This window comes from Neolamprologus brichardi, chromosome 20 (assembly GCF_056152115.1).
Source record: "Neolamprologus brichardi isolate AB-2024 chromosome 20, ASM5615211v1, whole genome shotgun sequence".
Lineage (NCBI taxonomy): Eukaryota > Metazoa > Chordata > Actinopteri > Cichliformes > Cichlidae > Neolamprologus > Neolamprologus brichardi.
Window position 1 is genome coordinate 31,397,215 of NC_142123.1, and position 12,737 is coordinate 31,409,951.

General features: G+C 43.3%; 1 protein-coding gene across 1 annotated transcript in view; it reads right to left on the reverse strand.

The window, feature by feature from the left end:
* xkr7b (XK, Kell blood group complex subunit-related family, member 7b) overlaps nucleotides 1-12,369 on the reverse strand; it is a 120,787-nt gene extending 108,418 nt beyond the window's left edge. The window contains exon 1 of the mRNA XM_006803705.3: nucleotides 11,750-12,369. Within this exon, the coding sequence (XP_006803768.1) occupies nucleotides 11,750-12,348 (599 nt within the window). The 5' untranslated portion in view covers nucleotides 12,349-12,369. The remainder of the gene's footprint in view (nucleotides 1-11,749) is intronic.
* Between the last annotated feature and the right edge of the window lie 368 nt (nucleotides 12,370-12,737).

Below are 12,737 nucleotides of genomic sequence, written 5' to 3' on the forward strand. Positions count from 1 at the left end.
CTAATCCATATGATATTTATGGCGACACAGCCTTAAATTTACATGACAGCACATTGTCTTAAATTACCCCGTCTCTCTCTGTCTCAGCAGAAATGAAAGAAACAGCTGCTATTTCTTGTTTACCATCCAACCAGCATATCAGAAGCTTCAAACAACAGAAGAGCTATCACTTCAAGTCGTGTTCTCTTACTGGGTCAAGGAATAGAGAGACCTCAAAACTTCCTTTAAATCACAGATCAGACAAAGAAACTGAGACTGAACCTGAAAGACTCGCAGATGTGGAGAATCCTGAGAACCTTCAGGTTTTCTTGAAGTTAAATAAAAGATATTCTCTTTGAAACTGGTGTGAACATGCTGTCAAAACATACAGTAGTAAGTCAGAAAATTCTTCTTATCATAGTTTAAATGAAGTTCTTCTCGGCTGTGATTAAACACAGAAGCAGGAGGACAACATGCAGATGCGTGTTCTACAAATTATTATTGTTATTCATTCTTTTTTGTTTGTGCGTAATATTACTTCATGCAGTCGAGCTCAACCACAATCCCACTGCAAGATCTGACAGCAGCTTACTTTAATACCAGCTCACATCAGCTGATAGCTCCACTTAGGTCATCTCCTAAACATTCAGCTGTCCTGCTGTAAGCTGCTTTGCAACCCGCCTACATAATAGCTCCTGTTCATAACATGTCAGAAATGCCGTCCTTGTCTGCAGTGAAATGTTATTAAATTATATTAAATTAAATCCTTATATTATTTATTTGGAACAAAAAACACATGTTCAATCAGCTCCATGAACATCTCTCATCTTTCAGCCCCAGTTTGCGCTCCTCTTAATTCCTCAGGGCTTTACGTTAAAAACAAATTCTCCACAGTGGACCAGTTTTAGCTCAAAAGCTCCCATTTTTGGAAAGATGAGTAGTGTAGGTTCCCACGCATTTATGCCAAGACAGATTGCGTGTGGAGGAAGAACACAGACCAGAAAGGACTCAGATGAAATCTTTTACGTCGTATATTATTTTTATTTTTTCCTCATAGAGTTTATTAAGGCAGCCCTCCTAATTATTAATGGTGATTCATTGTAGCATTTCTTTTATTTTTATTATCCTTTTTCAAAGAAAACACCATCTGCAATTGATATACTGGTTGTTTTTATCATTCATTTGTTGCTGGCTGGCTAACACCAGCACTTCCCATCCTTAGTTTCCTACCAACCAGATGACCGGGTCACTCTGTTCTCTTTGATTTGCTCCTGAAGTGAACTTCTGTCCAAGAGAGAGCTGATTATACCTCTAATATTTTCAATTTCATTTCATAACACAGCTATATATACATAGCAAACACATGCCTCTCACTGACCCTTTCCTAAAAGCTGAAAATCAGCCCCGTGTTTTGAAGAACTCAAACGTTTTTAAAGATGAAACTTTTTCTGAGATCTCACCACCACCCACAGCAATATTTAAATATTTCTAGCTGTGAGCTATAAAAGAAATGAGGCTTTTCTTCTGTGGCACGACGACGACCATTTAAAGCCAATTTAAAAATCGGGCTGATTTTCTATACATGCTGACTCTCGTTATGATGCTTTGTCCAAGAACTGCGGTACACTGCACACAGAGCAAAATCAAAACCTGCTTAGAATTTGAGTTTGTAGGAGGAATTATTACAACACTGGGCCTCAGCTGCGAATCAAAACTCACAACTGTGAAAGCAAAGATTGGAAGAGGAAGTGCTGCACCAACGCACGCTTCTTTAACCCTTTAAGACCTACCATAGAACCAAGTCCACCAGAGCTTATATTATATTTTTACATGTTGTAGTGCCATTTTTGGGAGCATTTCAAGTTGCTATACATCAATACAACTGTTACAGCCCATATTTTAATAATATGTCAGCATTAAGTCCATAGTAACTACATAAATTGCAAAAAAGTGCAATAAACTACAAAAAAATTTAAAATCGTTTTTTTTTTACATATATTTCTACTTGGAGAAATTTAAGAGGCTTATCCCTCAAAACTTTAAATATAAAAAAGTTGCAAAAAATAGTTTCCAACAACAGGAAATTTATTTTGAGTGTCTTCATAGTTTTATTTTGGAGATACAGCAATTTTTATATACTGCAGGAAAAACAAAAAACAATCCTATGATGCAAATTTGCAAAGAAAACAGCATGTGCACCAAAATAAACTATTTCCAGCAGTGCAATTCGAGTTCTAAGCATCCCAGAAACTATTAAGAAAAGTATAGAGTCAAACATGACTTATAAAAACACCAGTATAGGCTTTTAAGGCCTACAAGTAAAAAACTACATTTTCCGCGAAAATGACGTCACTTCCGGTTTCGGGCCGGAAATGGCGGACATGCGATAGTTCGCGTTGACGTCTTTTTCAATGTGGGAAGTGTTACGAACAGCTGATCGGATCGGCAAAGCGTGTTTCTGGAATATTATGTTTTTGTTGCTGCAAGCGCTTTTTATGCAATTTTTGCAAAGCTACATGTGGAAGGAAACTGTGACCGAGGACAAGCTGATGGCATAAGATGTAAGTACAACTCCTCCGGTTTCATATGCAAAAAAAATTATTGCGCTAGCTAACGTGGTTGCAGAGCTACTGGGATTTAAAAATAGTTACGCAAAACAGAGCGTGCTGCTCTGACCGGCTTTAAAGGGTTAAGAGGGTCGCCACGTTCGGCTCAGCAACAGCTCAGGTTTGGGGAAGATCAGCGTTGAAGGGCTTCGTTAAATAAGGCGATGTTAGGATAAACACTAAAAGAACAGGAGGACACGAAGCCTGAAACACTTTATCTGCTTCCACTTGTGTGAATGAAAGGTTGGCAAATAGCTTTGGGGTCTGAAAAATGCCAACTCATTTTTTCACAAGTGCACAGAAGGCCACAGATTACAAAGCAAAAGACCCGACAGCTGGACCTGCTAACATCTTTTATTGACACTCTTCTTCTCTTGTTACCCTCTCCAACCAATGGGGAGTCCCTGAGTGATAGACCCTGAAATTAAAATGAAAAGTAAGAGCAATAATCACTGTGAGTCACTTCATTTGTGAATGAACAGTGAGGCAGCCCCTCCTCGAACGCTCACACACACACAGATTTGAATGATTCAGCGTATTGAGCTACACTGCGGCTCACTCGGGCTGATTATCACCCGTGTTCGTCCAGCCGTGGCCAACAGTCACCTGAGCTGAGTGTCCATTTGGAAATGATTCAGTCGCTTCTCTCTAGGATTGATTGATCCGGTCTGGCACAGACAGGAACCGATTGGATCGTCCTAAAAAACTGCAATGCTTGCTGACCACTGAAATCAAAGCTGGACCGGAGCTGATGCTTTGTCAGTCCGTCCACAAATGCCAAGGCTCATGTCTGATGGTACCTTTTGAAACCGTCAACACTTAAAATATATCCTCCACTTTTCTCGATGACAGGTGCATAAGATCAGAAAGAAAATCGCAAATTCCCTTTGAGGACAAAACATTTAGGACCTCAGACATCCAACGAGCAAACTGCATATGAACAAACTGCAAATAACACTCATCACATATTCATATATCTGTCATCTGCAGCTGTCCAGCTAAATTCGATCAGGAGACGTTAGAAACATCTCCTAATATGCATAAAAACTGACACACTATAGCCCATAACCGAATATAAATGAGCAACCTCTGGGGCTGAAAGTGTCAATAACTGCAATTTCTTGATTGGCCACTTGGGGCAGGCTCCACGAGTGAGTCGATCTGTTTAACTTGTTTAAAAACAATTCTGGTCGCCTGTTTCCTGTATTGAGTTTAACTTGACTTGTCTCTGTCGCTACCTGATCCGTACCGGAAACCCGATCGGTAGCCCGCATGCGCAAATCTTACGTCACTTCCTCTCTTTGCCAGCATTGCGACATTCAATATATTTGAATGACACGGTTAGCGCCCAGTTAGCTCCTAGCATTTCTCAACAGCTCTGCCTCCTTTTCGACTACCGGGACATTTAAACTATGGATAATCCGTATACTAACAAATTTATGCTTTTCTCCTCAACAGAGAGCGTTTCCCGATTGAACAACAGCGCCGTAAAATGAGAAGAATGGCGCCTAATTACAGAGTTAATAATACAGACTTTGTAATATGTCACGTGAAGATTCAGCAGCCAGATTAAGTGTTTACTGGCAATTGACAGTGATAGCGGACATCATCATGACTATTCCAATCAATCCTCTCCACACAGACAAGCATAAACACACTCGACTATCACTAAATCAAATTTAACACACGTTTGTAATGACGCTAATTCAGTTTACAATGAGGTTCATTCGCTCGGTCAGCAGGTGGCAGTATCCTCGAACACTGGGGTGTAAACTGCCATTAAACGAACAGAAGAAGAAGAAAAGCTCTGCACATGCGCGGTATGGATCGGGGAGCCCTGATCTGTCACTATCTTTTTATTTTTTGTTTTTGTCTACATTATATTAAATGTTTCATTATCGGAAACATTTTAAGAGATACTTATTATTCTTAACATCTTAACAGATACTCTGACCTGTAACTATCGTAAAACGCTTCGACCGGAAGTAGACACCTTTCGCGCATGCAGGGTACCGATCGGGTTTCCGGTACGGATCGGGTAGTGACAGTCTCATTATCCCTGATTTGTACTCTGTGTGTTTCCCACCTGTTTTCCTGGCCTCACTGCCTTGCGTATTTATTGTCAGTGTCTCTCTTTGCCATGTGATCCCACTTTGCCGTGTGCTCCCCTGCTCTGTGTTCCTTGAATCCATGATTCCCAGTATTTAGTTTTCCTGGTCTCATTCCCGTGTGTAGGGTTTTTGGACGGCAATGAAGCTGCATTTTGAGTTTATGCCGTCTGCATGCTGCCTGCCACACAGCCCTCTGAGGGACGGGCAGATACTTTTTCATCAGTCTTCAGGCATTGTGAAATATACCAAAGGGAGTCCGATGTTAGGTTTTAGCAGTAAGTACCACTGACTGCAGTTATCAGGAAGATGACTGTTTCAGTCCTCTCGTAGCGTTCGTGATCAACTCCAAACATAAACCGAGTAAATTGTTGCAAAAGTGTTTCACGTCTTTCCAGCTTCAGTAGGAAATCCCCTGAAGTTCTCAGAAAACCTTTTTAACAAACCCCCAGATAAAGAAGTGTGACCTTGCTGCTTTCATCTGGATTTTAAATGTAGATGAGGGAAAAAAGAGAAACAGCCGAGTCTCCACTTTAGAAAAGGTGAGTCGACCTTGATTCCAAACCTGACGTGTCTTTCTACTGAAAGGCATTGTGGGTTCTGGTCCGGCACTTGTAGCTGTCAATAGCGGTCTGTATCTCTTAAGAAGGATTTTCCCCCACACAGTTGTCGAACACCACGGGTAAATGACAGCCTGACCTACACCTCATGTTTCAGGTCAATAAAAGCCTCTGCTTTCACCGTGCTGCTGCAAACATCTGCACAGTGAGATCAGGGACATTCAGGAAGACGTCTAAAACTGTCTTTCTATCAGTGTTTACACACATTTAGACGGATTCATCCTCTAACGACTGACAGTTAAACACAAAACGACACCAGTAAAGATAAAGGTCAGCAAAGCTGGGGATTGTTCTTTGATTGGGCTTCATAAAATAAAATCCTAAGAACCAGGTAGATGTTTGCTCATAATGTCTCACAGAAATTTCATTAAAGGTCAGTTTGAGGAAATTAAACCGACTCGTACAAAGAGTCCATATGGTGCTCGCTATCAACAGGCCGAATTTAAAACTATACACAGTAGAACACCTCAAAGTGTTGAGGGTTAAATAGAGATTAGTGATGCATTTGATACTTCTGACCGTCTGTCAACTTTACTAAATCTAATTTACGCAGCAGGGACTGAGAAAAGCTTCGGTACCAAGATAATGATGAACTGTTGGATGGCTGTGATTGTTAGGGCAGCTTTTCCTCGAGACATGGAGCAGGTTTTCCACTAATTGGGATGTCGGATGTTCGCTTTGCAGCTCCTGCAGGCAAAGAGACTTTGGGGAAGATACTGAACATCCCCCCAAAAAAGTGCGCGTAGTAGTCGTGTAATAATATATAAACACCCCATTTTTATCTGACAGTTTCTCAACCACTAGTTTGTTTAGCCTTTAACGGGACACTGTTATCTTTATCCTTATATGCTGTCGTTGTGATGTGTAGTGAGAGCGGGGACCAGGAACAAGAGAACCTGGAGAGGTGGAGGTGTGGACCGCTGTGATGTACGGTTCAGAGAAGGTGGTGCTTAAAAAAAGTTAAGATTTTCATTCAGAGTGATGAATCCAGTTTGGATTCGGGAGACAGACACTATCTCTACTTTCAAGATGAGGCTTAAAACTTTCCTTTTTGCTAAAGCATATAGTTAGGGCTGGACCAGGTGACCCTGAATCCTCCCTTAGTTATGCTGCAATAGACGTAGGCTGCCGGGGGATTCCCATGATGCATTGAGTTTTTCCTTTCCAGTCACCTTTCTCACTCACTATGTATTAACAGACCTCTCTGTGTTGAATCATATCTGTTATTAACCTCTGTCTCTCTTCAACAGCATGTCTTTATCCTGTCTTCCTTCTCTCACCCCAACCGGTCGCAGCAGATGGCCCCGCCCCTCCCTGAGCCTGGTTCTGCTGGAGGTTTCTTCCTGTTAAAAGGGAGTTTTTCCTTCCCACTGTCGCCAAAGTGCTTGCTCATAGGGGGTCATATGATTGTTGGGTTTTTCTCTGTATCTATGAAGCGCCTTGAGGCGACTTTTGTTGTGATTTGGCGCTATATAAATAAAATTGAATTGAATTGAATGAAGATAGAGAAGATTACAGCTGATTATATAGCAGAGTATGGAGACGGAGTTAGAAAACCAATGATCAAACTGAGATGGTTTGGACACATGCAGAGGAGAGATGGATGATATATTGGGGAAAAGGATGCTGAATATGGAGCTCCCTGGCAGGAGGAAAAAAAGATCACAGGGAAGAGGATGCTTGGATTTCATGAGATGGTCCACTGTGGCGAGCCCAGAGAGAGCAGCCAGAAAATATATATGTGCATGTGGACACACCCTTTGGTGTCATCAATCATATATGTGCCACATAATCATGCAGGTACCGACTGATCCCCCCTCAAACTGCTAATGCTGTGTTCCAGTGTGCTGCAAACTCACTAACTTGCCTTAACACAGATTTGTATAAGTGGTCTAAAACGGGCAAATGTACAGACTGTCATCGAGGTTATGAGTGTAGCTAACAGGATGTCAGACAGTTTGCACATTCAACCATCCAAACGAACTCTAACATCTTTTTTCTGAGACCGCTACAATAATATCACAACAAAATCACGATCCATTCAAATCTGACCACTGACTATGCAGACAATAAACAAATATTTTCCACCTGACTTTCATTTTCACAGAAAGAGATAAAAGTTGCATTTGTGTAGTGAAGGAAATCATAATGAGCAGTGAAAAGGCAAACTGGTGTAAATGTCCCAAATACCTGCGAGCTCCTGTGTCTTATTTGGACAACGAATGTTACTTGCGGCCTGTTATCTGCTGCCAAAGCCAAACTTCAGCCTGCCTGTGTAATTTCGTCAGCTTTCCCCAGAATGCCTGCGATGTTGACTTTCATCTATCAAAATGCATTTTTACAGGCATATGTTAGGTTTCATACTGCAATTATCAAGTCCTAATAATCACACTGGAGGGAAAACATCTTGAATTCACTTCCGCCTTGAAGAAATCTCAGCTTCTCAAACGTAAACCTGCAGTCAGAGTCGAGTCATCGACAGTCTGAGCTCGACTCTCCCGGCAGCAACTACCCCATTAAAACCAACTCATTCTCATTCTCCAGCTCTCAGCATCTTATTGTTGTTCATTAATGCGCTTCATTACGGAGTCTGCATGTAATTATACTCATACGAATCCCCGCATGTTCTTTTTTCCCCCTGAAATAGTTGATGTTTGTGTTTCTCCGTGTTTGTCTACGGAGGTTCGGAGGCGAGCTGCCGCCCCGCGCCCTCGCCTAAAGGATGATTCAGTCAGCCCGTCTGAGTTAGCGGACCTTTCTGCTCAGTGAAAATCTAAGAAGCTATTTTCAATCTTTGTGGAAATGATGCAGTCGCAATAAAATGTGTCTTTGAATAAAACACTGGTCCGGTTCTTCAAAGTGTCAGATTTTTGTTATATGGGAGTAAATCAAAGGCACGGGCCGCTCGTCGTCTACGAATTTCAGTTTGTTTTCCTGAAAGCTGGAATAAATTATGCAACAAGAACAAGCAAAAAATTGCTCTGTTGAATTGTCAGCCTTATTGTTGCTGGAAAATATCATTTTTCATTGTTGCACCACTGAGACGCTTTTGTGTAGAACAATTTGTTACAGACAAATGTTTTTGGGTTTTTTACTACACTATTCGAGTCTTGGGTCTGACTTCAGGGTATTTTTTCTATCGTCTCTGTCATGTCTCGATCCAGCTGGTGTTTTGACTGTAACTTGCTTCACCCTCGGGTCTTTGCTTTCCCTTCAGTCTCTCCTTTTTATTCGCCTCGATTTATCTGGCCGGCGTTACTTACTGCTCTTGGAACAGATGATACGAGTTGCTCTGCAGTCGGTAAACAGGTTCTACTATTAAAAAAAAGAGAGATCCCACTGGTAACCGGTTAAGCGGGTTATTATGACCCGTAATTACTTCCTAGTGTGACTGGCGTCTCTAATGGCTGCAGTAATTATGAGGGAAGCATGCGGGTTAGGACTGCTGGTATTTCAAGGCAATTTCTGCAGGATTTTTCTTTCACTTTAACAGTTCGGTGCACTTCCTTCTTGAGAATCAACACGGTAAACAATTAACTTGTGATAATGGTGCCGGCTTCGTGTTTTTGTGTTGACCTCGAGCTGAGAGTTGTACACTGATACGGGCTTACTGCTCAGACGGACCCTCAAAGCACTGAGAATAATTGTGCTGCATGCTCTCAAAGCTCTGGGTCTGTTGGTCTGACAGCGGAAACATATTAAAAAAACACAGAAAGCGAGCCAGTCAGACACCTCTAGATGAGTAAAATTACAAAGCGACCAAGGTACCAGGAGAGGGTTACCAAGGTAGCCACGCCTGGGGGGAGGTGTTTGAGAGAAAGTGCCTGGTAGCGGGGGCTTAGCACGTGGGGTCCAGCCGGGCACAGCCCAAAAAAGCAACATGGGCTCTCCCTCCTGTGGGCGCACTACCTGCAGGAGGCACCGTAGAGCGTCAGAGCCATATGGATTTGGCGGTGGAGCAGATGCCCTGGTGGTCTGACCGCTAAAAAAGAACTGACTTCAGGGAGTTTTCTTTGGCTCCTGTATGTTATACTTAGATACTTTTGTGTTTCGTGGTGTGCTGCATTGAGTAAAGGATTATGCTATATTTAAAAGGCTGCTTGAGAGACATGCACCTCAAATGAGACACACGATAAATGGACTGGAGCTTATCTACTGCTTTTTTACTCGAGCACTCAGAGTACTTTTAGCAGCATGTCTCATTCACACAAGTGCTTTTTCACAACAGCCACACACATCCACACTCCAATCGCATCTGAAGGAACCTGGGTTCAGTATCTTGCCCAGCTACCTTACAATATAATAATATAACCTTACATTATGCAGTGCCCAAAGGTGACTGCAATTACGTGAGTGCAATCGGATTTAATTCAACTGAACTGAATTAAAATGTTATAGTAAAAAGGTTCCTTCTACTCTACTAACTGGTAATGGTTAGAGAGCTACAGGAAGCTGCTTTAGTCCAGTTATCAGCAGCTCAGAAGAGTCCAGAGTTTAATCTGTGATGTTTTATGATTATCTGTAAAACATTAAAGAAGGAAAATGTCTTTTTCAGACTTTTCCCTACACATTTATTTGTAATTGTTTTTGTATTTTCATCTGTTTGTCACTGTTTTTATTTATTGTACTTTGCCTGACTTGATAAATATGTGCTAATACAACTCAGTTACTTGATTACAGCACTTTGTAATTGTCACCATACATAAATTTGTGAACATCTAAATGTCTCATGTTGTAATTAGAATTTATTTTATTTATTTAAAAGCTCATTTGAGATATTTCAGCGTTCACAAAAACTTGTTTCATAATGTTTTTTCACATTTGAAATGAACACACAACTTCATGTGTGAGTCTCATGTATTATATACACAGTGCTTCACGTTGTCTAACAAAAAAAAAGTCTTTCATTTCTAGAGATTTGGGTTATGTGAAACTTCCGACCCTTTTGCACCCAGCAAAAACTTCTTGAAAAGACGACTTTGTCAGATGTCTCGAGTGCGTCGAGATTTGAAGAGCGAGAGGTGAAAAGACGTCTTTTCAGGTCAGTGAAAAGACACGCCTTCACTTCTAAATTTAGTTAAAAGTGAAAAGACACCTCTTCTTTCTCAGCACATCTGCAGACTCCTGAGCCAACCATCAGACTGTAACCCGGAGCGTCCTGTGAGGCAGTGTGACTCCATGTTTCAGGTTTTGCCTGTCCACAGGCACATGCAAATAAGCTCACCATCCAACACTCAAAGAGACCCAAACTTGATTTACATACAGATATATGAACATTTATAAATATTTTTTTATAGTTTAAAAAATGCTGTTTTGTAAAACTAGTCTGTGTAGCCACGGTGAAAAAAACTGTAGCTGTCTGATTGGTCGAAAAAAGGAGTTTACTTTAGGTTTGATGAAGGTGTTTAACCTCTGATCCAAAAGGCTTCTTCAGTTCTAAAGCTAATAACATGCAGACTCCCAGGTATTTAAACCCTGGTGGATGCTGCGCCCACTATTAATGCTCCAAAGCTCCTAAGACTACCATGGGCTGGATGACTGAGAAGCTTCACAGTCAATCAAATGTTGTGTTTAAAATCTATAAATTCTACAACAAGGTTGGATGTGAGGTCGCTGAACATTCATCTTTTTAGAGTTCTTTCTGGTATAATATCTGTTTCATCTTTCACTTTTACTTTCAAACTTCTTTTGACTGGTTAACCAGATTTTTCAACATAAATGGACTTTTGGTGCATGACGGGTAAAGTCTAACAGAGTTAATGTAACAGGAAAGGAAATCAGTTTGAAATGTGTTGTGGGAATGCTCGTTTAAAGATTCAGCCCGTACGTTTTAACCATCCCAAACTGCTCTGCTTGTAAAAGAAGGGGGGAAAGATCCAGTGTGGAAATCACTGACATGACAAGCAGCCAGAGGAGAGCAGCAGCGAGGTCTAAACCACAGCGCCTTGATAATGTTCCTGTCAACATATCAGGACCATGACAGTCGGAGACATCGGGGGGCAGAAACTACATGTTGGAGCTGTATGCAGCTGCTGTCACAGGCGGGACTGGAGTGGCAGGTGGGCCAAAAGGTTCAGTTCAGGGGAGCTCATCGCATTTTTACGACTGTTTAAAGTTGTGCGTGAACGTGGGTACTACACGGCAGCTTTGGAGGAAGGAGTCGCGCTGTCATCGTTTATTTCTGCACATGGAAGAGAGAGGGAACATTTCGGACACATGCACATGCGATGACGCGCGCGCGCACACACATCGAGAGCCTAAACACGCAGACACACTTTCTGGCACACACATGGAGATCTCCGTGCAGGATAGCGTTGAGAACGCATTGCCAGCGCACATATTACGCACACAGAAGTGCGCTTTGCACACACGCGCGCGCGCGCACATGCACGCAAGCACTCCCCTCTCGCTCCCCACGCCACTCCAGCGGTCCTACCTCCACACTTGCCCCAGGTGCAGGACGTGAAGCACGGTCTGAAAGACCCACATACAGACGGTGCAGCACCTCCAGGGGGTCCCGACTCTCCCCGCCGTCGCTGGCGGGGCAGAGGACGCGTACACCGGTGTAACATTGGCGGCGTTCACCGCCACCGCGCTCCCGCCGCGCTGGTCGCTGTCCTTGGTGCTTAGAGTGCCGTCTCCCGCCGCGGCTGCTCCGCCTGCCGCTGCTCCGCTCCCGCTGCAGCTCGCTGCTCCTCCTTCCCCGCCGCTCAGCTCCGCGTAGTCGTACACGAACCACCTGAAACTCAGCACCTGCACGACAGCCGAGGGCACCACGACAAAGACGAGCGTCAAGCCGAACCACCAGTTTTCGCCTCTCAGGTAGTAGTCGGCAGCCAGCCACAGGTCGGTCGCGCCGTCGGAGAAAAAGACGAGCAGGGCGCAGAGCACCCAGCAGCAGTCCAGCAGGGTGTAGGGCTTCCCGCCGGCAGCGGTGCAGCGGGGCCGGGCGGCGGGGTTCCCCGGCTCCGAGAGGCTCCTGGGCGTGTTGTCATCTTCCACAGACACCGCTGCTCCATCCGACTTAGCGGCCATGTTGGTTAGGATAGGAGAGAAAGACAGAGAAAGAGGTGGGGAAACGGGAGAGAGAGTGAGAGAAAGCGAGGGAGAAGGGAGGGGGCTGGCTGTGTGCAGGAGAGAGTGTGAGAGATTACATCATAACTAGCCTCATCATCAGCCAATTAATTGCGAGGCATCATTACTAAGAGCGCTTTTAACACCGTGACACCAGCGCGATGTTTTCGGGACATCCAGCGTGCAGGCAGACAGTCCCGCAAATAATTACGACCTGCGGGGTTGTGCTTTTAAACCTATTATCGAATGTGCGCTACCTCCGCAGCACCAGCGCACATGTTACACTCGCATTAAGGTAATTTTGCATGCACCATATGAGTTAACGACTTAGCTGGCTACTGTCAGTGAAG